We start from the raw sequence: 24,698 nt of genomic DNA, 5'->3' as shown, positions 1-24,698 counted from the left end.
TGTTGGCCATGTTTTGAAATGTCTTTGCAGGCTCTTTAAGTCCTTTACAGGAATACTAAGAAGTAATATATAAAAGACCCATGTCAACATTCCATATGCAAATGTAAATTAATTGGTTTATTGTGAACATTTAGCTTTTAACAGCAAAAGTCCTACATATCCCTCACATAGGCCAGTCGCCACCAGCTTGTGGACCGGTTAAAGGAGCATGACAAGAGCTGATGCGGCAGACTGGTGCTGCAGAAGCTGACATCAGTGGTTGTCATGGTAACACTGGTATCCGCATTGATCTGGCAAAGAGCTCCTGAGCCTAAAAATAAACGACACTTTCTTCTAACAAGCATAGAGCCTCTGCAGAAATGCCTCATCTCAAGCAAACCAGGAAAATTCAGCTATGTGAACAGACATGACCGAGGGAGGGGCGTGGCCAGAGAGATGATTGATCTCCTGATGCAACACCCGCTGAAAGGGAATACCTTGGCTTGTGGAAGGACTGGAAATGAAGTCATCACCAGCCGTCACCCCGGTAGGCTGACTGTTTCTACTCTTACGACCTTTCTCCGCATGCTCGGACTGTTGATCGCGGTGCCTCCATCCACCCTGCCCCAGATGGTTGTCGATGAGGAGGTCCGCAGAGGCTTCATTCTCTCTGCCATACACCCGGACCTGCTGCAAACATGAATAGCCTCAACCACCAGCGAATGGCCAACAATGGTGAGACGCAATCTCTGGAGAAGATGAAGGCTAGGGACCCCTCAACTCCTACCAAGAAGCCTAAATCCGTAAGTCTGACCTATGCATCATAAGGGGAGGGAGGGGGGGGGGTCTGTTTGGTCTATTTGATCTATTTTTAAACAGTTTGGTTTTCAATAGCTTCTTGAAACCTGCCTGTTGGACATTTTACTTGCTTTTAAGCAGTTTAGAATCCATTTCAGCTTGACAATAAAGGGTCAAGCTCAAGTTAAATGGCTCTGCCTGCCCAGCCTGTGCAGTTCCCTCTGAGCTTTAGCTCTGCATGGTCGCCAGACACTGATAATGTCTGATAATGTCTTACAAAATTAGCGCCACTTGGTGCAGAACACAGAGCAGAGGCAGGACGTCACGAGGAGCTGAATAGAGCTCTGCTGATCCCAGACCTGCTGGACGAGACACTGCAGCAGCAGCAGGACCAACACAGACTAGTTGCTATTGATAAACACGCAGTGGTGATGAACAGGTGTTAAATAGCGCGCCGTGCTACACCTGATTCCATTGTGACGTAGCTCTTATTGTTGCGTCTCTTGTTATAATTATTATTTTTTTATGGTAAAATCAAAAACCGTCGTCGAAAGAGCCGCGGTCTACCAGTGGGTCCGTTACCCGCTCTACACACAGGGGGACTGCTCAAGTCGGCGGAAGGATCATGAGCCGCTGCACAGACACGCGAAAAGTGGACGGAGGCGTTTTCTTCGTAAGTTTCTACTGCAAAGGAAAGATGATGTCATAAAGACTGCGTTCCAGCGCCTTTTCATCTGCGACTTTCCCGCGTTGTTTATTGGACTTCGTCAGCGTATTAAACGCGTCACAATAGGCGCCTTTAGAAATGCGAAGTTCCGTTAAGGGGGAGCTGAAAACTAGAGAGAATTCTGCGCATGTAACTTGTGTGTACTGTAGGCTTGTTGTTACCTTAAGCCAGTATGAATTATTAATAACCTAGCCACAGTTTCAGTCGATCTCTTTCTATAGCTGTATAGCGAATGTATAGCATGTCATAATGTATTATATATAATAAATAAATAACTGTATCTGACTCGCTAGGGAGAAATTAGGAATTACATGACATTAGGCTCGTATTCACAAAGCCTCCTAAATAGGACTACTGAGTGGAGGTCAGATTCCTCCCGTGTTTACTGTATGCTCAGTCACAAAAACTGACCCTAGATCAGCACTCTTACTCTGAAATGGTTTATCAATACCACCCCAGGACCATCATTGGCTTTGAACACTGCTGCTGTTGTTTTTGTTCAGTTTTTCAATTCAACACTTCTATGCAGTATCAAGTTTCAGTTGATCCAGGTCTTCTGAATGGACCATTCTATCTCGTTCAAACTGCACACAATGAAAAGAGCAACAAAAAAAAAAAAGTTACACAGTCAGAAATTAAATATTTACAAGGCCCATGTAATGATCTAGTTGAATCATATTAACAAATATGTTATTTAAATACAAATATAATATTTTCACTCATGGCCATGGTGTGAGTAGTTACATCATATTTTCTCTAGGTGAAAATGTGTCACAAAAGCAATTAGGTACTTAGGTAATATTTTAATTTATTGAATAATAATATTTGTAAGCTCTTCAAAGCCATGCTTAATAGCCATGTATTTGTGAGCTTTTTGAGTTATTAGCTAGTTATTCATTTAAAATAAGCTAAATAATATAATATATTAATAAACAAAACACCCTTCTCATGGAAGACTGGGGTTCAGTCCTTAATGAGCAACACTCTTTACTCAATATTGTATTTGCATTTTGTCACTGTCACACATCTCAGAATGTATTTCAGACATTTTACAGGAGAAATGGGGAAGAAATGTTTTGCTTTGAAAAAAGTTATTAAATCACAAATTTATGTATTGAAAAAGTATTGAATAATCAAGTAAAGTGTTTTGATAATTGGTTAAATGTAGGTGCAGTGTCTTTAGTTAATCGTTCTGAACTTAAATCGATCAACTGTATGCATTTTGTAAGGAATACTCGGCAATCAGACTTTGACAGTCTTAAAAACTTTATAAGTATGTAAATAAAAAGCAGTTATTTGGATTGATGCAAGAATGAAAATCAACAAGAAAAAAATGCAATATGTTCAGTTAATATAATTTGTGTTTTAATATTATTAGTAATAATATTTGAATTATTACTTATATTTTGGTATTAACACATTTGGCTGCACTTTTACTAAATATGATACAATGCACACAAAAACAAAGACTTAGGGGAAAATATTCAATATACAAAATTTTCAATCTTTTCCACTCTGTCTTTGGACCATTTGGTAGAATGGTTCAAATATGCAAAAGTAAGGCTTGAAGATCTGTGTTTTTTGACCCCCAAACAGCCCAGCTTTTTTGTGCCACCCCAACCCAACCCACAACAACATAGACAGGGGGTCCCTGCGAACTTAGTTAGAGATCTACATGGCTTCATTTTTCTACCGTACAGAACATGCAGCTGCTGAAACTAGAGTAAACAAGTCTCATGACCTTTGTGTTGTGGGGTTGTATACAGCATGGGGGTTGCCTATATATTATGCAATATTAAATATTGCAGTATTAAAATTCAGCTAAAGCATTATTCTGAAATTGTGTAATAATATTTCTGTGCTCAGCCCAAGCCTGAAAATGCCGTCACCATTGCTGTGTCATCACGGGCGCTCTTCAACATGGAGTTTGAGCAGCAGATCTTTGAACAGAAAGGAATGGAGGACTATCTGAAGTACCAGCTTGATCATGAGACGGAACCATTTGCACCAGGACCTGCTTTCCCTTTCATTAAGGTTCAGATCAAACAGCCACACAGCTATGGTCACTAATGCAGTGCTGATTTTACATACTATACACTATGAAGATGCATCTTTTATAAAGGTGGAGCGGCTAGAGAAACAATTTACCTGTGGAGAAATCCAGCTACACAGAGAGACTGCTATATTCTTAAATCTTTGGAACAAAGCCATAAAAGATATGCTTTGGTTTCAAGTGATGTTTCTTTAAAGTATTGTTTTTGTAATTCACAGAACCAGTGTATTTACATAGCCACCTATTTAGATTACAGCAGTTTAGCTCCGCCCATAAGAAATGTTCTGCAATCTGCAAAAACAGCCTGCTTAATTGTAAGGCATAAATATTAATATAACATGAATATAAATGTTTCTGGTGCATAAAACCACAAAAATACCATAACTAGATCCTGGTGTAAAACTCTGAAGTACAAGGAAAATGTTTTTGAGAATTTCAACCAAACATTTCAAACATATGTCCGGGCCAAGAACCTCATGTTTGTTTGTGTGTGTGTTTGTGACCTTCAGGCTCTGGAGGCGGTCAATGAGCACCTGAGAAATCTTTACCCGGAGAGTGAAGAGCTCTTCGATGTGGTTCTGATGACTAACAACCATGCTCACGCTGGAATTAGGCTCATCAACTCAATCAATCATCACAGTAAGTGTAGAGCTCAAAGGGGGGGGCTGGACAGACTGGAAAACATTGGGTCACTGTCCACCTCGCACAGGCTTTAGTGAAAGTATCATAATGAGAGCATCTGAGATGTGTGATTTTTAGTGTGATAAATGGCAATGTGAGGACATTGGCGTCTGGTTCATAATGATGGCCCTGATGGTGTGAATGTGGGGGTAGTGTGAGTGATGGAAAGAGGTGGGAGGGACCAGCCAATAATACTCAAGGTTCTGTATTTATTAAAATCTTGTCAATGTTTTGCTCCTTTGGTCAAGAACCTCTCAATTTTACTCTACAAGTGAGAAATGCATTAATGATTGAACAGTGTTGGTTGGAAATTACAATTTGTTATATTTTCAGGAAGAATTCTTTGAAGTACACTATGTAGTTTAATTCATGTGATTTCATTCCTGTCTGTCTTAGACTTGTTCGTCGAGCGCTTCTGCATGACTGGTGGTAACAGTCCAATTGGGTATCTGAAAGCATACCACACTAATCTGTATCTATCTGCTGATTCTATGAAAGTGAGAGAGGCCATAGAGGAAGGTGAGGGTGGAAACTGGTTGGAAATAAAGACGTGTGCTGAAAGTGTGAATTTGGTTTGACTCCTGTTTCTGTGCTCTTTAAGGGATTGCTGCAGCCACCATGTTCTCGGCAGAGAAAGTGACGCAGGTGTCGGAGACACAGTTGCGAGTGGCCTTTGATGGAGATGCAGTGCTTTTCTCAGACGAGTCAGAGAGAATCTATAAAACCCAGGGACTGGACAAATTCTTTGAACATGAAAAGACCTATGAAAACAAGCCCCTTGATCATGTAAGTTAGTGGTGCACAGGTGCATAGCCGGAACTATATAATAGGAAAGCCAGGTTGAACATAACTAGTTAATATTATTTGAGTGGTAAAGTAATAAAGAAATGTATGTGTTCAGTTTATATAGCACCTTAAAAAGGCAGCTCATAGTTTTCCATAATAAAAAATCAATGTAAATAAGAAAATAATGCATATAAAAGTAAAATAGATATAAAATTAACAACATAAAACAACTAATTTAAACCTGATGACCCTACAGTGGCAAAACTTGACTATTAAACCTAGGCCTTGAGTTCAGGCCATAATGCTATAGAAGCTCACGCCAATGCACTTTTTATATTTTTCTGGTCGTTCTAGAATAAACAAACATTCAAGGCTTATTTTGATGCTTATAACAGACATCAGCAGACATTAACAAAAAAAGAGCTCTGTTATGGAGCGGCCATCGCTGTTTCCCATTCCCATAACAACTAACTGAATCCTGGTTAGACTACTGCTCATATCACAGTCTGTTGTAGGACTAGGGCTTGTTTAGCTTTATCTATCTAGCTACCACTGAAAAAATGTTTTGATTTTCAATTTTCCAAAACCATAATGTAACAATACTGTAATGCATGTAGTCTGCCAGACATTCTGAATATTCATAAAGGTGCTACCCAGCAGTGTTTCTAGACCGCTTGTTGTACTGGGGCGCACACAAGATTTAGAGGGGCAATGCTGTTCCTCCTGTTTGCTCAATAATATTACTAGTTTGATAATCATATATAGTTATAAATGTGTATAATAATCTTATTAATAATATTACCAGTTCTTTGTCTTGTTGTTATTGGTATTATTATTAGTAGTAGTAGCAGTAATATTACTGTCACACTCATGCAAACTTTACCAACTACATTTTTAATGTTATGACAAAAAATATTAGCTTTGAAACATTTTCAACACAGGGTACAACAGCAGTAAATTTCCCTGTGCAACTGCATTGATTTTTGCCATAAAGAAAAACTGCTCAGACCTAGAGTTTCTTATCTGTGTATGCTTCTGATTATGATCTATGAGTTCTCTTGCAATAGATTTTCACAAAGCAACTGTAAGACATTTCCTTGCTAAGTGCTTCACTAGTGGTTGACAGGGTTTTTTTGTTTTTTTTGTTTTGCTCTTATGGAAATGTCATGGATTGTACTTTATATTGCAATGAATGAGGCAAAACATTATACAAAACGTTAGCAAAAGTCCAGTTATGAGCAACACATCACCTACAAGAACCAGTCATAATGGCTCATTTGTGTATATTTGTGTACAAGGCTGTGTATATTTGTGTACAAGGCTATGTGTTCTGAGATTTGCTGGTTTACTTGCCCTTTGGCTTGCCCTTTCTTAACGCAACAACTCTCTCCTTGCACTAGGGGCCACTAAAGGGATTCTTGGAAGCTCTGGGGAAGCTGCAGAGGAAGTTCTACGCCAAAGGCCACCGCATGGACTGTCCCATCCGCACCTATTTGGTGACTGCTCGCAGTGCGGCTAGTTCCGGTTCACGGGCGCTGAAAACCCTCCGTGCTTGGGGTTTGGAGACAGATGAGGCCCTCTTTCTGGCTGGAGCACCGAAGGGCCCCATGCTGGCAAAGATCAAGCCCCACATCTTTTTCGATGATCAAATGTTCCATATAGAAGGAGCTGCAGAGCTAGGCACTGTGGCGGCTCATGTCCCATATGGAATTGCCCAAAAGATGCCACCAAAGAAATCAAAGGATACTTGATTTCTGATTTGACTTGTTTGATTCACCTCCCAGGTTTAATTAGTTAAACAGCTTGAGTGGAATGAAATAATTTTTTTATGGTGACTCTTTTATTCAGAGTAAAAACTGCAGTTTTTCCACAACTAATACAATCTGCCCCCCTGGACTGAATGTGGTACGCTTAGGCCAGAGGTGACATTTTAATAATATTAACCATACATACACTGAGCTAATGATCTAATCAGCTGTGGTGTACCTACACTTTTCTCAAGCCATATTTGTATTCTACTTGCTTACTAAATACATTGAGCCTAGTACACTTACTAAGGGCTTATAATGGCAGTACACACTTTTCAGGTACTACAAAAAATAACACAACACTGTGCCTCTCGTTTTTTTTACATTAAATAAGCCAACAATGCCTGCATTAGAAGTGTGGATTGCTGACAATTAATCAAAATAGCTCATTTCAAACAATTCTCCATCAATAGTGGGACCTAAAGCTTTTGTTAAGCAATGCAGGTTTGATTAAATAATATGTGTGATGTGTAAATTTGCTTTGCTTTTATGTCCTTAAAGTTATTCTATAATGGTGTTTTGGATCATTGGGAAAAGCATGAGAGTCTGTTTTGTAAAAATTGTAATTGTCTGCACGTTCTGATGTTATACTCCTTTAGGAAATGTGTGAAACTGTTGGTCTACTGTTTTATGTGTAAGATATATTGCTGTATTCAGTGTGTACCACATACTGTGTGACACCAGTTTAACCGAGCTGGGACACAGCAGGCAACTCTTCCCAACTACTGTATCACTTTGAAAAAGCAATGTCATTACAAAGAAAATGCACACATCAATGTATTTATTTTTTCAATGTGTAAAGCATTGTTTAGACTTTCAGGGGTTGTGCTTTCGTGAACAGAAATACAGCTTATTCTATTTATTACCTGAATTTGATTTATTTGTTTGACAAATATAAACTGAATTCATTGAAATTCACATTGTTGTGTGTACCTTATGATATAATTAGGCATCATTCCGTTTTCAAATATACAGTATGCAACTTATTTACTTACAAAAAAATCCCTACGTTTTGTTGTTCAAGTAATGGCTCTCCACCTTCTTCATCCATCAACTCCGTCGATATGAATGTTGGCCCGCCTCTGTCTGAGCCGGTCATGTGAGGGGCGTGGCTTGTACTGAGGGGTGGGGTTTATACACGATGTGGGCGGTCCTTCTCGTTCCATTCGAAAGTTTGCTTGTACCTTTTAGTTGAACCCTGTTCCAGTTCAAACCCTCATCCCCACCTCGGAAACCTTCTGTTCGCACCGTCTTCGTCGTGGAAGTCGTTTCATGGAGATTGGTTTCGCTTTTCTTAGACAACTCGCTGCCTTGTGTGTGAAGAACTAGCCTTTGCTGCGCTTTTTCTCAGGGAACTAAATCACATGATTAGTCTTTTGTCATATGACATTGTTGAACCATCGACCGATGGAATGAGTGAATATCCCCGAGCAACTTTCGGCTGATGTTTACACTTTTGGCCGGGTTTAAAGGCTCAGTCATGAATTTAGTTCGATAAAACCAGATGGTTTGACTTTTCTTAAGGGATCGCCGAAACATGGCACAGTGGGGAGTCCCGGCTGTTGTGGTCGTTGCTTGGTTGTTCGGTAAGTCTGTGCGTCTGTCTGTGCGTCGCTGTGTGTGTGGTGAGAATCGCTCCTACCTGAGGTAGCGTGTCTACCTACCTCTTGAGGTTGCCCTCAACCTCGCAGGCTATCAGCTGAGACTTGCCCAGCTGTTTTCTCTCGTTATGTGTATATATATATATATATATGTATGTGTAGGTGTGTGTGTGTGTGTGTGTGTGTGTGTGTGTGTGTGTGAGTGAGAGAGAGAGAGAGAGAGAGAGAGAGATATAGTGAGCTATGCTAAAAGATGAAGTATCTCGCCACTGTGGTTTACTGATTGTCGCCCTTTTTTAATTTGCTTATTCAGTCAGATCTCTCCATCCGTCCTCTATCTAACGAACAGAGCCAGGTGCAGGGAAACATTTATCAAAACGTTTTCTCAAGCTGGAAAAACTTTTGTCCCACTTTTGTAATGTTCATGGTCATTAATAACAGATCTGATATTATTGCTGCGTTGTACTAATCTAAACTAAACTAAAAACAGAAGCAGCTGAAGTATTTCCATTAGTTTTATTGGAAACTAATGGAAATTTAAGTCTTAATTCATACTAAACGTTTCCATTACATGTGGGGAAATCTATTAAGAGGGGGAAAACCGAGGAATGGCCCACTTCCCTCACGCTTAGCATCTTTGGAGGCTGATGGAGTCATATGACCAGCCTCTCAGAATTACTGCATATCTGAAGTGGGTGTCTGTTACTCAGGAGAGCAGCCAACCACATGCTTAATGTGATTACTCTCACAATAAAGACTCTGTTTCCCTCTCTGCTGACCCTAAGAAAACACACATCTGTCATTTACGGCATAGGCCAACAAGCATCAAAAGAGTATGAATACAGAGTTGCATTTGCATCATTGTTTCTGCTGTAGTGTTTATGAATTTGACATCGATTCCCTTAAGAACACACAAGATGTCCTTGTTTGGCTGAGCAGGACTACAGCTGACTTCACTCGACAGTAAAGCAACCCAGATTTTCTCTGTTCTGTTCTCATGTTACCATACTAATGTTCCCATTCGTCCTCATATCATGTCAGCATGTCTATGTCTGGACAATGGTCCTTTAATAAGTCAATAGACCCATTTTTTCTGTGTCTGGTATTGTTTCTAGGTCAGCGCATTAAGAAAAAACCCTTAATTCTGCTCAAGCTAATACACTGGGCACTACGCCGATATTGTTCTATTATTCCAAGATGTAAAGTGATCCGTGTTAGCCTACTCAATCCGTAAATAAAAAAAAAAAAGTAGGCCAACATTGGAATCACCAGATCGTAGACGCATCTGAGTACATATTGTCCGTGCTGAAAAAGTGCCCAGAAATAATTATTTGATTTTGAATAAATCAGCACAAACAGCAGACCTCATGTTCGTGCTGGATGGTGCTGGGAAAATTCAGTATTATTTATATGTAATATTTACTGACTAAATCCATGGAATCAGATGATGTTTAAGTTTACATTAGTAATAGTCTCATGCTTACTGAGTCACTCTGACTTTTTATGTTTTCATCTCTCAAAAGGACACCAAAGGGAAGCTAACAGAACACGCTAAATCATAAACAGAAAGCTCATTTCCAGAAGGGGAACCTACTTTTAAGTATTTTAAGAAGGGATGCACAGATACAGGATCTGTGGGCTGATGCCAATGTCCATTTTTTTCATGGTCTTTCATATATATATATATAAACATTCATTACATATAGAAACTTGGACTAAATCCACCTGGATCAGCAGGTAAAAACAATACTTCTTTCTTAAGGATTACTAATGCAGTAAAATTTATCAATTGTAGACACAATAGCCCAACATCACATTAATGTAAATTATTCCAGTATAGATGATGCCTGATGGACATTACTGGGTAAAATCAGTAGTCTTTATTACATTAGGACATTAGTGGAATTGTGTAGTGTCATCACAATACCAAAGGTTTAAGTTTTAATTCCAGTACCAAGTGTAGAATGTAGAATGAAAATGTTAAATGCAGGAGTATTTATTGATATTGGTCAAATTCCACTTTTAAAACTGTGTGTTTTCATGTGTACCCTGTGTTAGATGGTCTTTGCTAAGGTATTAACTGGGTATCTGTATTTCTATTTTGTGCAATTTGTATATGTATGTGTTTGTGTGTAGGAGTGGTGAGGAGCCAGACCACCCTCATCCCTGCAGTGACAGCCAGCACAGTCAGTGAGAATGTGACCACCACAACTCCCATCATGCTCAGCACCACTGCGCCTGGTTGCTCTGCCCTCAACACGTCCACCTGCCAGGCTTGCGCTCCAGGCTCTTACTACGACAATGGTGAGTAGCATATTGCTGTATTGGGAATTTTGTGTTAACTCAACTCATCACGACCACCCAAAAAGTGAGAATACATAAATATCATAATTGGAAGACCTTGTAATAATGATTTATAGAATAATTATAGAACTATTATAGCTTATCTGGTGCATGTGAAGGGTATATTAAGTAAAGTTAAACAGTGATTACTTAAGCTGAATATTACCGGCTAAATGTTCCTGTAAACCTTTGCAGAGGAATCTTCAAGTTAACTATAATTTACCTGTAAATAGGTGACTGTTAGAATCTGTATAACAGCAAAATATTCATTTTAAAGAGTACATCCACCATTAATATCAGTGCCCTCTCAGCTCATTCAAAACATTCACATTATCACTTGATAAGTGTTCAGAGGCTGGGCTTATTAAGGAGTAGGCAGGGAGAAAGGAATTTTGTCAGTTTTCCACTGCCACCAGTTGGAGTGCCAACGTTCGGAAGGTCACCACCCTACCCTAAGAGAAAATCCTCACTATTTAATTATCAATTAAAGTCTGAGTCTGATTTGTAGACTCAATATTGCACACTTTTAGAACAGCTAAAGCGTAATTTATCGGAATTAAATAGTGTTGTAACAAAATGCAATATGCAGTATGTGTGTAAATGTTTGCAGATAAAATTTTATTTAGGTTAACTCGCTCTTTAACCCTAATAGCGGCACATGCAAGTTGAAGGCTGAAGACTGTTCATAATAATAATAATAATAATAGAGTAAAAAAAATAAACCCAGCCACTTTTACTTTCTCTTTCTCTGGCAGAAACCTTGCTGTGTTCGTGTTGTCCGGAGGTGGGGTTGTGCATGTTCCCTGGGGCCTGTCTACTCTGCTTTCAGGGCTTCTATCAGCCATTAGCGGGCCAGCAGAGTTGTCTGCCCTGTTCACCAGGCTTCTACACCAAGTGGGTTAACACTTTACATGTATATCAGCAGTGTTGGTGGCTCGATGTTTGAGCGCCTCATCAGTGTTTTACCTGTTTCTATTGCATCCCTCAGCTTCACAGGCAGCCCTGTGTGCCAAGCATGTTCTCCTGGTTCATACAACAACAACACTGGCTCCTTCTCCTGTAGGACCTGTGCACCAGGTAGTCATGTGATATATTATTGTTCAGTTAATGTAATTAGACAAAAATGGACTACACAGCAATACTATGGGTGGATGCTTCACTGTAAAACCCACTTATTCTAGGCTTAGGCTTGGATATTGTCCCGTAATGACATAGTAACAAGAGTATTAAAATAACTTGGACAGTTTAACCTAGATCACAAAGTATTAAACTGTTTGTTTGGGGTTTCTTTGCAGGTTTTTATACATCAGAACAGAATGCCACGTTTTGTAACCCATGTCCAGAGGGCACATATTGCAAGTAAGTTGTGCACAGAGCTGCTATTTTGTGGACAACTGTTTACAGTCATGAAGGCCTCTATTCACTTTTGTGGGGAGCAAAACAAAAGAAGACTGTATTTTCTTCAAAATGTAATAACACTTATAAACATAGAACTGTCTTGTATTTGGAAGCTGTACAATACAATCTGGTCTTCCACACCGTAATGTATATTCTGTTCTCTGTATTTGAAGCAACAGTATTGGACAGCAGTGCTACAGAACCAGTAACACTGCTTATTGTAGTGCTCGATTATATTATAATACTCCCTTCTTACCCTTAAGCTCTTTCTAACTGCAGAGCAGTATCACATGCCTCTTACTGCGGGATATTAAATATCTAAACCTGAGGCGCAGTAAAGGCCGTAATTCATTTATTCTCCTCTAAAAAATTCTGTTAACTCTTGGCAGTCACAAGATGCAGAAGCTGCAACGACTTAAAGGCTTCAATAGTATTATAATCAGTGACACTGTGTTGCATAAAGTGCCATGTGATGTAATTGTCTTTTCCTGTCTAACAGTTCCTCCAGTTGTGCCCAATGCCAAATCTGTCCTGCGGGCTCTGAGGCTCTACAGGATGGAGCTATAGAATGCACTCCTTGTCGGCCAGGTAACCTGTGTTTACAACCAGTGCAATTGCATGTTGCTTACATAGTGTGGGAGATGTTGGAGCTTTTAGTCAAATGGTCTAGGCTGTAAGTCCAACGATTCATGGACAGTAGTGAGGCGACACAGTCAGGTCCTAATATATATATTTTTGGTTGGTCCCTTTTTACAATGAATGAGTGTTCAGAAAGAGTGTTCAGACATGCTGTTCATCAGATAAGGAGACAGTGAGTCTAATGGGATTTCTGTTTATCTAGACATCAGAATGGCGCAGAAATCTGACATAAATCTGTTACATGAATGCTTTTAAATGGTAAACGCACGTTGAACGCCCAACAAGACTGATACTACAGCATTCAAAAGATTCCCGTTTATCAGATAGGGAGACAGTGAGTCTGACTGGATTTCTGTTCACCTGGACAGCAGTGATAATGCAGAAGTACATTCAAGGCGTGAATCTGATGAAATATTATTTTAGCTGGTTTACTGAACGCATGGCCATGTTTATTTTCCACATTTGAAGTGAAATAGCTTTGTTACAATATCTCTACCTTATTTCAGTGTTTGATAACAGTTTGTATATGTTAATAGAATATGTCCATATCCAGTACACACCAGCTGAACTGATTAGATGGCCTGTTATCTGTGTATTTTCTGCTTTCCAGTTTGTCATGGTCTATTAGTTACGCAGCGACACAGTGAGGACACAACTCCTGAGGCGGAATGTTATTTAACAGTCTACATAAAAGCCAAACAAACATGTATTCAACGGTTTCACTTTGTGTAAATGTTAGTTAGCTTATAAAATGTAATCTCTCTTTCTTTAGAAATTAAAAAAACTTGCAAAAGTTATGATTTGGTTCAGTGGCATTTTGTATTCAGTTCTGTGCGCACAGCTCTGTGATTTCTCTCCCTTGTTTTCTATCCCTAAGTCCTTAGTAAAGAAGACTTAAATCAACTTTTATCATTATCATTTTTTTTTAACAAAACTGCCTTGGCTGGCAACTCCTAGACTAAGAATAGTATTATTCCCAGCAACTATTGCTGTCAAAAAATGAGGGAATGTAAATGTATTGCACAGCTGTGAAGGAAGAATAGAAAAGAAGGTAAACAGCCTGATTTGATAACAGACTTATAATCTGCATATCATATGTTCATTATATTATATTACGTTTCTTTCTAGTATATAAGAAAGATACAGTGAGATTTGACATATTTCAGCGCTAATTTATCATTCAACAGCAGTCGTGCCATAAATTAAAATGTGAAGTACTATGCATATGATGTATGTGGTGTCTGACTGTCTGTGTTTACATTTTGGGCAGGTATGCACAAGTCCTCCCATCAACCAGTGTGTCAGATCTGCAGCAGTGGCTTCTATCAGATCAGCTGGGGCCAGGAGAACTGCGACATCTGCCCTGAAAACCACTACTGCCCCGTGAGTGATTGTTATTTACTCACAAACACTCACACATCTACATAACCCTGCTTTCATTAACCCAAGAAGAAAAATATATATATACACATTGGAAACACACAGGTAGTTTTGCATACAGTGACCTGACCTCTACCATCCAGACCACCTTCAAAGACGTTGCTCTTGCTGTTGCTAATGTAGTTTATTGAATAAAGCATTACCTAAATTTAGCTCATCTAAAATCTGTCCCCTTCCTCTTTCAGAGTCCAGATGTGAATCCAATCCAGTGCCCCAGTGATGCTTTCTGCCCAGAGGGAAGCACTGCACCTGGTTACTGCATGGAGACGTTCTTCAGAAAGGCTGGGGACACGTGTGAACTTGCTCCTGTCACCATAGCTCTGCTTGTCATTGGAGGAGGAGGTATAAACACAAGAAAACTATTACAATAAAAAAAAAAACTCTTCACTATAATAAATTAAGTTTGTGAACCCCTTAATGTTAAGTGATGTTCCAGTAGTCCAACAGGTTTGAAATTTTAGATGTGATACTGTCTGTGTCTTTGTGTTCCAATGATAATATATTAAAAAGCCTTCTGCCTGTCTCTGTCTTTCTCTCTGATCTTTTTTAGTGGCTCTCCTTTTTATCATCCTCCTGGTTTTACGACGTAAGAGGGATACAGACGGTGAACTGTCTCTCTCTCGTGCCCCCCTCTTGCGGAAGGAGCGACCATCTGGCCGATTGTATGGAGTCCCCTGTGATGCAGAGCCTGTGTATGCAGGGTGGTGACACATGATCCATCTACACTAAAACAACCGGATCTGTCAAGCCAATGCAAGCTAAAGGGTGGGAGAGTAGGGCTTCCTCTGAAAATGGACAGTGGAAAGACAGTGGGCTGCTGTGGTCATTCTCAGATTGTTATATATGTTCTTAGCTGTACAGATTTTGAATGTTTACTCAGACAAATCATTTTCAACTATCTCATCAACTATTTTACTCTGCTGTTCTGCGCTGTGTGGCTCCGAAACTTTGATTGAATGAAAGTAACAATTCACCTAGGAGAGGATATTTTTTCCTCTTTTTTAGTAGCTCCCTCAGACCACGAAAAAAAATGAAATCGCACACCTTGACTATAAAGTAAGTAAGTGTTATTTTGTGTTTTGTTCTTTTTAAGTATTGTTTACGTAATGCACTGGACTTTACATTACACTCTGGTCAAGATTTTGATTATGTGCTGGCCTTTGTTGCCCCTAGATTGTATTTATTCAGTGGTGCTACTGCGAATGGTACTTTGTGTGTTATATAAGTTTGTGTTGTTCCTTGTTTTTCATTTTTCAAAAGAAGGACACTTGATAGTTCCAGGTGCTGGAATAAAAGGCTTTGCACATCTTTAAAACGGTGCATGATTTTCATTCCACTGTAATTGAGATGCACAGTATGATGTGTCTTGGTTATTACTGCAGTATTTGTCTCTGTGTATAAATTAACCCACCAGCTATTTTTTTAGGTGTTCCCTGTGGGATTTGAGATTTGAGTTGTTATTTTTTTAAGAAAATGTTCATTGTTTTGTGTAAAAATAATGCAAACTCATCTTTGACTGCTCCACACTAAGTGTATGCTGCTAGGGTTAAATACAAATACAAAGGGTTAGGTCTGCTGCCAGAATAGTATGTATACATTTTTATTTATTTATATATGTTATATATAATTTTAGTGGGCACAGTCAAATAGCAATTGGCACACTAAATAGGACATTCTAAAACAAACGGCACACCAACCGTCATATTCTAAAACAAATGGTACACTAACGGACAAACCCTAAAACAAACAGCACACCACCCAGCACATCCTAAAAAAAAACAGCACACCACCCGGCACATCCTAAAAGAAACAGCACATCGACCAGCACATTCTAAAACAAACAACACACCACCCGGCACATCCTAAAACGAATGGCACACCGCGTGGCACATCCTAAGACAAACGGCACACCGAACGGCACACCAACCAGAACATCCTTAAAAAACGACACACCAACCGGCACACCAACTGACACACCAACCGGCACATCCTAAAACAAACGGCACACCAACTGGCACATTCTAAAAAAAAGTCACACCAACCGGCACATCAACCAGCACATTCTAAAGCAAACAGCACACCAACCAACACATCCTAAAACAAACTGCACACCAACCAACACAACCTTAAAACAAACTGCACACCAACCAACACATCTTAAAACAAATAGCACACCAACTGGCACATCCTAAAACAAACAGCAGTCAAATTGATAATTGGTACACTAGCCGGCACATCAAAAAGCAAACTGCACACCAAACGGCACATCCTAAAACAAATTGCACACCAACCGAAACATCCTAAAAAAAAACGGCAAACAAATGGCACACCAATTGGCTCACCATCCGGCACATCCTAAAAAAAACAGCACACCAGGTGGCACACCAACTGGCACGCCATCCGGCACATCCTAAAACAAACGGCACACCGAACGGCACATCCTAAAACAAACGGCACACCAGGCGGCACATCCTAAAACAAACGGCACAGCAACTGGCACACCACCCGGCACATCCTAAAACAAACGGCACACCGAACGGCACATCCTAAAACAAACGGCACACCAGGCGGCACATCCAAAAACAAACGGCACACCATCCGGCACATCCTAAAACAAACGGCACACCATCCGGCACAGCCTAAAAAAATGGCACACCAACCGGCACAGCCTAAAAAAACTTAACACCAATCCGCACATCCTAAAACAAAATGCACACCTGGTGGCACATCCTAAAACAAACGGCACACCTGGTGGCACATCCTAAAACAAACGGCGCATCGACCGGCACATCCTGAAACAAACGGCACATCTACCGGCACATCCTAAAACGAATGCCACACCAATCGGCACATCCTAAAACAAATGCCACACCAACCGGCACATCCTGAAACAAACAGCACATCTACCGGCACATCCTAAAACAAACGGCACACCGAATGACACATCCTAAAACAAACGGCACACCAACTGGCACATTCTAAAACAAACCGCACACCAGGCGGCACATCGTAAAAAAAATGACACACCAACCGACACACCAACTGGCACATTATCCCGCACATCCTAAAACAAATGGCACACCAACCGGCACATCCTAAAACAAACAACAGACCAACCAGAACATCCTTAAAAAAACGGCACACCAACCGGCACATCCTAAAACAAACAGCACACCAATCAGAACATCCTTACAAAAAACGGCACACCATCTGGCCGTTTGTTATATCCTAAATATCCTTATATCCTTATATCCTAAAACAAACCGCACACCAACCGGCACATCCTAAAACAAATGGCACACCAACCAGCACATCCTTAAATAAATGGCACACCAACCGGCACACCAACTGGCACACCAACCGGCACATCCTAAAAAAAACATCACACCATCTGGCACATCCTAAAACAAATGGCACACCAACCAGCACATCCTTAAATAAATGGCACACCAACCGGCACACCAACTGGCACACCAACCGGCACATCCTAAAAAAAACATCACACCATCTGGCACATCCTAAAACAAATGGCACACCAACCAACACATCCTAAAACAGACTGCACACCAACCGGCACATCTTAAAACAAATTACACATCGACCGGCACATCCTAAAACAAACAGGACAGCAACCAGCACATCTTAAAACAAATAGCACACCAACTGGCACATCCTAAAACAAACAGCAGTCAAATTGATAATTGGTACACTAGCCGGCACATCCTAAAACAAATGGCACACCAACCGACACATCATAAAATAAACGGCAAACAAACGGCACACCAACTGGCACACCATCCGGCACATCCTAAAACAAACGGCACACCATCCAGCACATCCTAAAACAAACGGCACACCATCCGGCACATCCTAAAACAAACGGCACACCAACCGACACATCCTAAAACAAACGGCACACCATCCAGCACATCCTAAAACAAACGGCACACCATCCGGCACATCCTAAAACAAACGGCACACCATCCGGCACATCCTTAAACCAATGTCACACCAACCAGCACATCCTAAAACAAACGGCAAACCAACTGGCCCACCATCCGGCACATCAACGGGAACATCTTCATACAGCCAGCACATTTAAGAGCAGCCAGCACACCAACTGGCACAAGCAATATTACATTTCTTAAGATACTTGTGGAGCTTATAGTAAATGAGATACAGCATGTAAACACAAAACCTCACCAGCAAAACCAGAAAGCATGGTTCTGTAACAGGAACAGGCTGGTTTAGGAAAGTATATGTTTAAGACAATATTTATTCAAAATAAATCCACAAAAAGCAACGTACATCAGCTGGTTCATGCTGGTATGGTGCTACTGTGATGCTGGTTGACCAGCAAGCCAGTGTCCAAAACATGACAAATGGCTTTCATATGTAGGGGTATCCTGATATATCAAATATATGAGCACTGAAATGGCAAGGCCAGTTGTACTGTTTTTGCTCAATAAGACGACAGATCAGAGTTTCATTTTTTCTCTGATATTTACATCTGGATGTTAAACAACTTCTCAGTAATATGACACCTCTTAGTTAAACCAACCCAAGTGAGCAAAAATGCATATGACTGAAAGGAGACATGTGTGCACTGTCAGATTCACTGTTTAAACAGTAAATGACTCTAAATATATATTCTTGATTTGAGTGGGTTTCTCCTGTGAACACTGCATTTATTGTTTAAAGAGGATAAACCAGCAGAGAACACAGAGCTGTTTATAGGAGAATGGTAAGCCATTTCTAAGCTAAAGCAAAGAGACGAAAAAAAAAATTATCATAGGTATAAAAAAAACGCGCACCGTGCGCGTAAATATGCACAAAACGCGTAAATACGCACGAAACGCGTAAATACGCACGAAACGCGTAAATACGCACAAAACGCGTAAATACGCACAAAACGCGTAAATACGCACGAAACGCAAACCAAAACAACAAATACGCGATTGCATCTCAGGAGTCCATTCAATATTAATAAAATATTAATAATATAAAACATTATATATACGCTCACTCAATACAACTTAAAAAATATGGACAAAGGTTAATCCATCACATATTAATGTTGTCCAATATGGTTGATTCGGTTCTGCTTGTATCCAATTAAAAAAGTACTTTTAGGTGTACTAGTACTTCTTATCTAGTTCCGCCTATATCCAAATCTGCTTGTTAGTTTTTTTCATAACTTTGGTTTATGTGCAACTCGTTTATTCCTCACATCCGATCCTATTCCCCATTTTTGCCATTTTCACTTTCTGACATAATGTGAATCTGGCATGGTGTGAAAGAAATCGTGATAAATGGGCCATCAGTGCTTCAAAAAGATGTTTTAATGCCATTGAAAGTTAAGACGTTTTTTTTCTTCTCTTGCTTTTTGAAGATACGAGTTTTTTCTTTGACAGCGACGATATGAAAATTAAGTTAATGCACTATAATATTAATCCCCAGAGAGGGAGATTCATTGACTGGGGTTACATTTACAGCTCTGTCTATAAATAGACATTAATGCCTGTAAATATAACATAATTGTTGTGTGCGGGAAATACACTGAAACACAGGTGTGTAGGAACTGATGTGTATAGCTGATTGTACAGCAGAAGGATTTTACTTTGTGCAAATTCGAATTAAATGTTAATATAATAATGTCCCAAAAAAAGACCAGACGTGTAAAAACGTGTGTCGACTAAAATCAGAACATCTGTAAAGAAATAAACACGTGACTACATCCCAGGTGAAGATTACTAAAATACATTAGTCTGATTAATGGATCTGGGACATTAATTACCTTGGACAGTTCAGTTCAAACGTGGATCCAATCCCACAGCAGCACAGTGTGAAAGCAGTGCTAAAATATAGCAGAAGCAACAGCATCTCCCACAGGACATTTCCCTGTTATCTGCACGTACTTTGAATTTGGAGAAAATGCTGAGTAAGGAGAAGCCCCTAAAAACATTAAAGCAGCCTAGCGACGTCCCTGTAGTAAATTCTAGATAAACTCCAAATATAAGACTCTACATTTTAATGTCATTTCTATTAAGATTTCTTTTTCTGTATGCAGCAAAAACTAGGATTAAGTAAAAATAGCCAATCTGAAAATGTTCGTGATAAATAAAGGATGTGATTGGACACCTTATACGTGGCAAAAACACAGAGATGGATGACTATTTATTATTATTTATACTGGATCTCACGTGTTTTCTTGGACCTCGTGTAGCCTTGCGGCGTTTCGCTCACCGCTCTGTTTGTCCAAGCTGCGGACCGTAGTTTAGGGTCGTCGTGCAGCTCGAAGATGGCGGCCACCTTGGCTAGAGGTCTCTCAGGTAGCTGTATAAAAGTCTGCATGTTTTTATAATAGGAGAAATCTGCAGCTCTCTCCTTTAGTCTGCTTTTAGTTCACACGCTAAAGAGCAGTGTTAGGCTGTTGGACCAGGTTCTCATGTGTCTGTAGGCTTCTCTAAACATGGCCATCGCTTAGCTAGCACGCTTACTGACAGTTGCTGTAGGAAACGGCAGTTTACCCAGGTCGGGTTCTGCTGTAGTTGCAGTGTGTGTGTGTGTGTGTGTGTGTGTGTGTGTGTGTGTGTGTGTGTGTGTGTGTGTGTCACTTAAGCAAAACACCTCGAGCCTTGTAAATTACAACCGATGAGCATATCAAATGTGGCTTGCAAGGATAATTTTGCTAGCCGCTTAAGGCTGCCACTGATGTCCGGTGCTCTGGCTCCCTGTGAACAGCTAGCACTAGCTGTAACTGCTGGAGCCCCTAAAAGACAAGCTATTTTCACGTGTCGAACAGTAGAGTCTCTAATTACCAGAGTACTTTGGACAGGCTCCTCAGCGGGCATTAGCTTAACCTTAGCTTTCCGTCTATGCCGCCGAGACGTCACCTACTCGCGCCGCTGTAAGGGCTCTAACGCCGGGGTCGAGGTGAAGCTAGCTCTCCCTGAAGCATCCGGGGCCGCCATCCGTGACTCTCTCTCTCTCTCTATACTGTAATAAACTCAGGATGTGCAGCTCTAACTGGTCTGCTTTAACCACCAAAGACCGAACTAGCTGACATTTAGCACAGACACTATCATAATTCCTAGCGGTGGATAGATGGTCTAGACTGAACATGCCACACCTTATACACTTGGCGGCAGCGGCAGCAGCAGCCATAATACAGCAGGATCCTAGGATCCTCTTGTAGTAGATTTGGGCACTTGCACCAAAACTTAGTTGCAGGGGTAAAACAGCTACTCCACTTTCAGTGATTATAAATAAGCCTGTGGATATAGACTCTAAACACAGTCTAAAAGCAGTTAGTATCTAACAGAGATAAAAAATGGTGCTAGAAAGTGGAAAATAAGGTAAACAGAGATACATTTGTAATCAAGGAGCAAGCTAAACACAGAGACAGTAAGCCTCAAACACAGTGCTGCTGATCACACCCATTAAGTGCAGGATAGTTTAGACCAGATATTAAACAGTTGATGGTGAACTAGGGGAAAATAACCCCTCTGGTAAACTCCTTACTTAGGTTTGCATTTCTGGGTGATCCAATAACAGCAACTTCTGTATGCCTTCCTCAGGTCTGCTGAGGCCTCTGACAGTGTTGGGAAGAAGCTGCCTTTACCAAGCAGCTGGAGTCACCCAGCTGTCTCCTCGGTTCTCCACCCTTGTCCAGAGACACACTGGCTTTAAATCCCTGCCTGCCATTGAAGGTTCTTGCTCTCAGCAACACAATGTGCTTAATCGGTAAGTTATTCAAAAACAAGTCCCAGTTCTAAGGTTTTTCCACAGAACACCATATTATTGACAGAAATGCACTGATACATGAATTCTGGACTGTTTGCTTATATACAGTCTTATGGAAAAATGTGGGTACCCCTGGTAAAATAAAAAAGGAAGGAATAAATCCTCTACACTAAACTAGCTGTGGGTGTATATGGGACCCTGCAGTAGGCTGGCGCACTGTCCAGGTTGCACATAATGATTCCTGACCCACCAAAACCTTTACCAGGAAGCAGTGGATATGAAAATATATCAATGGGTGCCCAAAGTATTGCATAAGACTGATACTTTGTTTATTTGTATTATTGTACGTCAGTCGATGCCAATGCTAGTATTGACTAGTATTGAACACATATTTATAATGGGATTAGTGTATATGTAAAATTCAGAATATGAACTGGAATTATGTCTAAAATTGTAGCACTTAAATTTAAGCACATATTTAAGTCCTGCAAACTGGTTTATTCATTATTTTGTCTTAATCTACAGTGTTACTCCCCTCATACCTTCATTGATGCTGCAGCCCAGTAGAAGCCTAACATACTACAGTTTAAAAAAAGGCAAGAGAAAGACAGTGAAGTCTGTGGTGAAGAGGTTCCTCAGATTGCACTGTGGCCTGTGGGTGAGGAGAAAGGTAAGGCAGGACTCCACAAGTTTAATGTTTTTTTAGATGATCTGTAGCTGCTAAATTTAGAGCCTCTAGAAATTACAAATATTTCAAACATGTATCCAAAAACTAGACACTTCCTTACCCAACATTTCTTCTAAAAATCCAAAGCATTAATGAGGAGTCTGTCCCTCTGGGCCTTCACTCTTCCGTAGGGTGTTTACACTAGATGTTAGAATATTGCTGTGAGGAACTGGTTGCCAACACAAGCGTAAGTGTAGGTACTGATGTGGCATGATTGATTCTGGATCACAGACTCCATTTCAGCACATCCAAATCACTCCTGTAAACGATACAATTCATAAGTACATCTGGCTAGAGCTGGGCAATGTGAAGATATTTTATCGTATTGTGAATTTTTTCTTTTATTGTAATACACTATGCTTTTCTTATATATCGAGGATACTGTTAGTGCTTAATAAACACTGAGGTTTCATTACAAACAGTGTAATTACTGGTTTAATTAGATGAAGAGCAGCAGATGTGGAATAAAAATCACTGTATTCAGTACAGCAGAGTATCTAAATAGTTGATTTTAAGGATCTGTTGTTACTGATGTTTTTAGTCTGAGTACATATATGGTGTATCGCGAAAAAAAGTATTTAAATATTGTGATTCAGTATTTTTACCATATCGCCCAGCCCTACATCTGGCTGTGATGGCAGTGAGACTTATTCTGTTTTGGAGAGGGAGTGTCCCTGCTTTTCACTGTTATTTTGTGTTTGCTAGCAGAAGCTTTCATTAATGTAAACACTGACACTGCTTTTGGTGTAGGCCACCTTAGACCCAAACATTTGCTTTTCTGCTCAACATGGTTTCGTATCCCATGAAAACCTTTATTTAACTAAACTGAAAAAGTCATTTGTAAAAATGTTTTTAATTCAATTGCATGTTTATTGTGTGTGTAAAGTTCAGACACCCCCAAATTCATTAGTACTTAAAAATTAGTCTAAAATTAGAATCTGGTGCAGCACATCAGCTGCAGATTATTAGAACATGGTTAGAGAGGATTTTGGAGGAACCTGGCTTATTTAAACCTCAGACATTTTGTCTGGTTTGCTCTTGATTGTTGAATTTAGTGGAATCACAATGGTGAGAGTCATAAAGCTTTCTGAGGCCTTCAGAGAGGGGGGAGACATTTCTTCAGTGTTATCAAATATCCAGATGTTTAAATAATGTTAAATACAATGTTTTTTCCAGGGGGTGTCCTTATTTTTACACATGACTTTACCTGCTTGCACTTTACATTGTAAATCACAAGAAAATGATTAATCATTTGTAATCTCAGTAAAAAAATGTCACATTTACAGACCATTTTGTACAGGTGATCCAAGAACAGAATCTCTGCTCACAGCATTTTACACAGTACAGTGTGTTAAGCTGATGTCAGCCTTTTTTAGTTGCCTATTTTATTAATTGGTAGGCCACCTTTACTTTAAGTAAACACTTTTGTGTTAATTTCTTTTAATAAAGGAATGTAAAAGCTGAGGGAAACCTTTGTTGTGAATATCCCTGGTAACATCACAGAATATCATACACACTGTGTATGACTGTATGACTGTGTAAGCTTTTTTTTTCCATTATTATTATTATTTTTGCCATGACTGTTTTTTTTAGGCTGGATACAAGAAGAAGCTTTGGAAGAAGTCGGCAGTCAGGAAGAAGCGTTTAAGGGAACATGTGTTCTGCAATAACACTCAGTGCAAAAAACTAGACAAAATGACCTCATCCTTTTGGAAAAGAAGAAACTGGTACCTCAATGACCCATACCAGAAATACCATGACAGAGTCAACCTCTAGATGTACAACCCTCTTAGCATATTGGCCTTTTACTAGTATATATAGAACATGCTTGTTGGTAAAAATGTACAAGAATGACCATTGATGTTAACACACACACTGTAACAGTATATGCATCCCTCATAATCAGTGTAAATAGCTGCAGTTCCAGAAATAAACTTGCACCTACAACAGTTGTTCTTCATGTCTGTTCATT

General features: G+C 39.9%; 3 protein-coding genes across 4 annotated transcripts; all 3 read left to right on the top strand.

The window, feature by feature from the left end:
• The first annotated feature begins 282 nt into the window (after nt 1–282).
• Nucleotides 283–7,746, top strand: nt5c1ab (5'-nucleotidase, cytosolic IAb). Of its 2 annotated transcripts, none has more exons than XM_072690434.1 (6): nt 283–782; nt 3,371–3,538; nt 4,067–4,196; nt 4,635–4,757; nt 4,840–5,024; nt 6,425–7,746. In XM_072690434.1, the coding sequence occupies exons 1-6, from the start codon at nt 678–680 to the stop codon at nt 6,773–6,775; spliced, it is 1,062 nt and encodes a 353-aa protein (XP_072546535.1). In that variant the 5' UTR covers nt 283–677; the 3' UTR covers nt 6,776–7,746. The 2 variants fall into 2 exon arrangements, with proteins under 2 accessions (XP_072546535.1, XP_072546536.1); XM_072690435.1 differs by lacking the exon at nt 283–782 and adding an exon at nt 1,313–1,450.
• Nucleotides 7,747–8,035: 289 nt separating this feature from the next.
• Nucleotides 8,036–15,568, top strand: LOC140564784 (uncharacterized). Its single transcript, XM_072690433.1, has 9 exons — nt 8,036–8,418; nt 10,570–10,737; nt 11,532–11,670; nt 11,765–11,853; nt 12,072–12,135; nt 12,674–12,762; nt 14,084–14,196; nt 14,439–14,595; nt 14,804–15,568. The coding sequence occupies exons 1-9, from the start codon at nt 8,370–8,372 to the stop codon at nt 14,959–14,961; spliced, it is 1,026 nt and encodes a 341-aa protein (XP_072546534.1). The 5' UTR covers nt 8,036–8,369; the 3' UTR covers nt 14,962–15,568.
• Nucleotides 15,569–20,529: 4,961 nt separating this feature from the next.
• Nucleotides 20,530–24,675, top strand: mrpl35 (mitochondrial ribosomal protein L35). The gene is made up of 4 exons (XM_072690432.1): nt 20,530–20,585; nt 21,834–21,999; nt 22,525–22,669; nt 24,320–24,675. The coding sequence occupies exons 1-4, from the start codon at nt 20,555–20,557 to the stop codon at nt 24,500–24,502; spliced, it is 525 nt and encodes a 174-aa protein (XP_072546533.1). The 5' UTR covers nt 20,530–20,554; the 3' UTR covers nt 24,503–24,675.
• The last annotated feature ends 23 nt before the right edge of the window (nt 24,676–24,698 follow it).

This window comes from Salminus brasiliensis, chromosome 10 (genome assembly GCF_030463535.1).
Source record: "Salminus brasiliensis chromosome 10, fSalBra1.hap2, whole genome shotgun sequence".
In the NCBI taxonomy this organism is placed as follows: Eukaryota; Metazoa; Chordata; class Actinopteri; order Characiformes; family Bryconidae; genus Salminus; species Salminus brasiliensis.
Note: the sequence above shows the minus strand (reverse complement) of the source record. Positions and strands in the feature narration are given on the sequence as shown.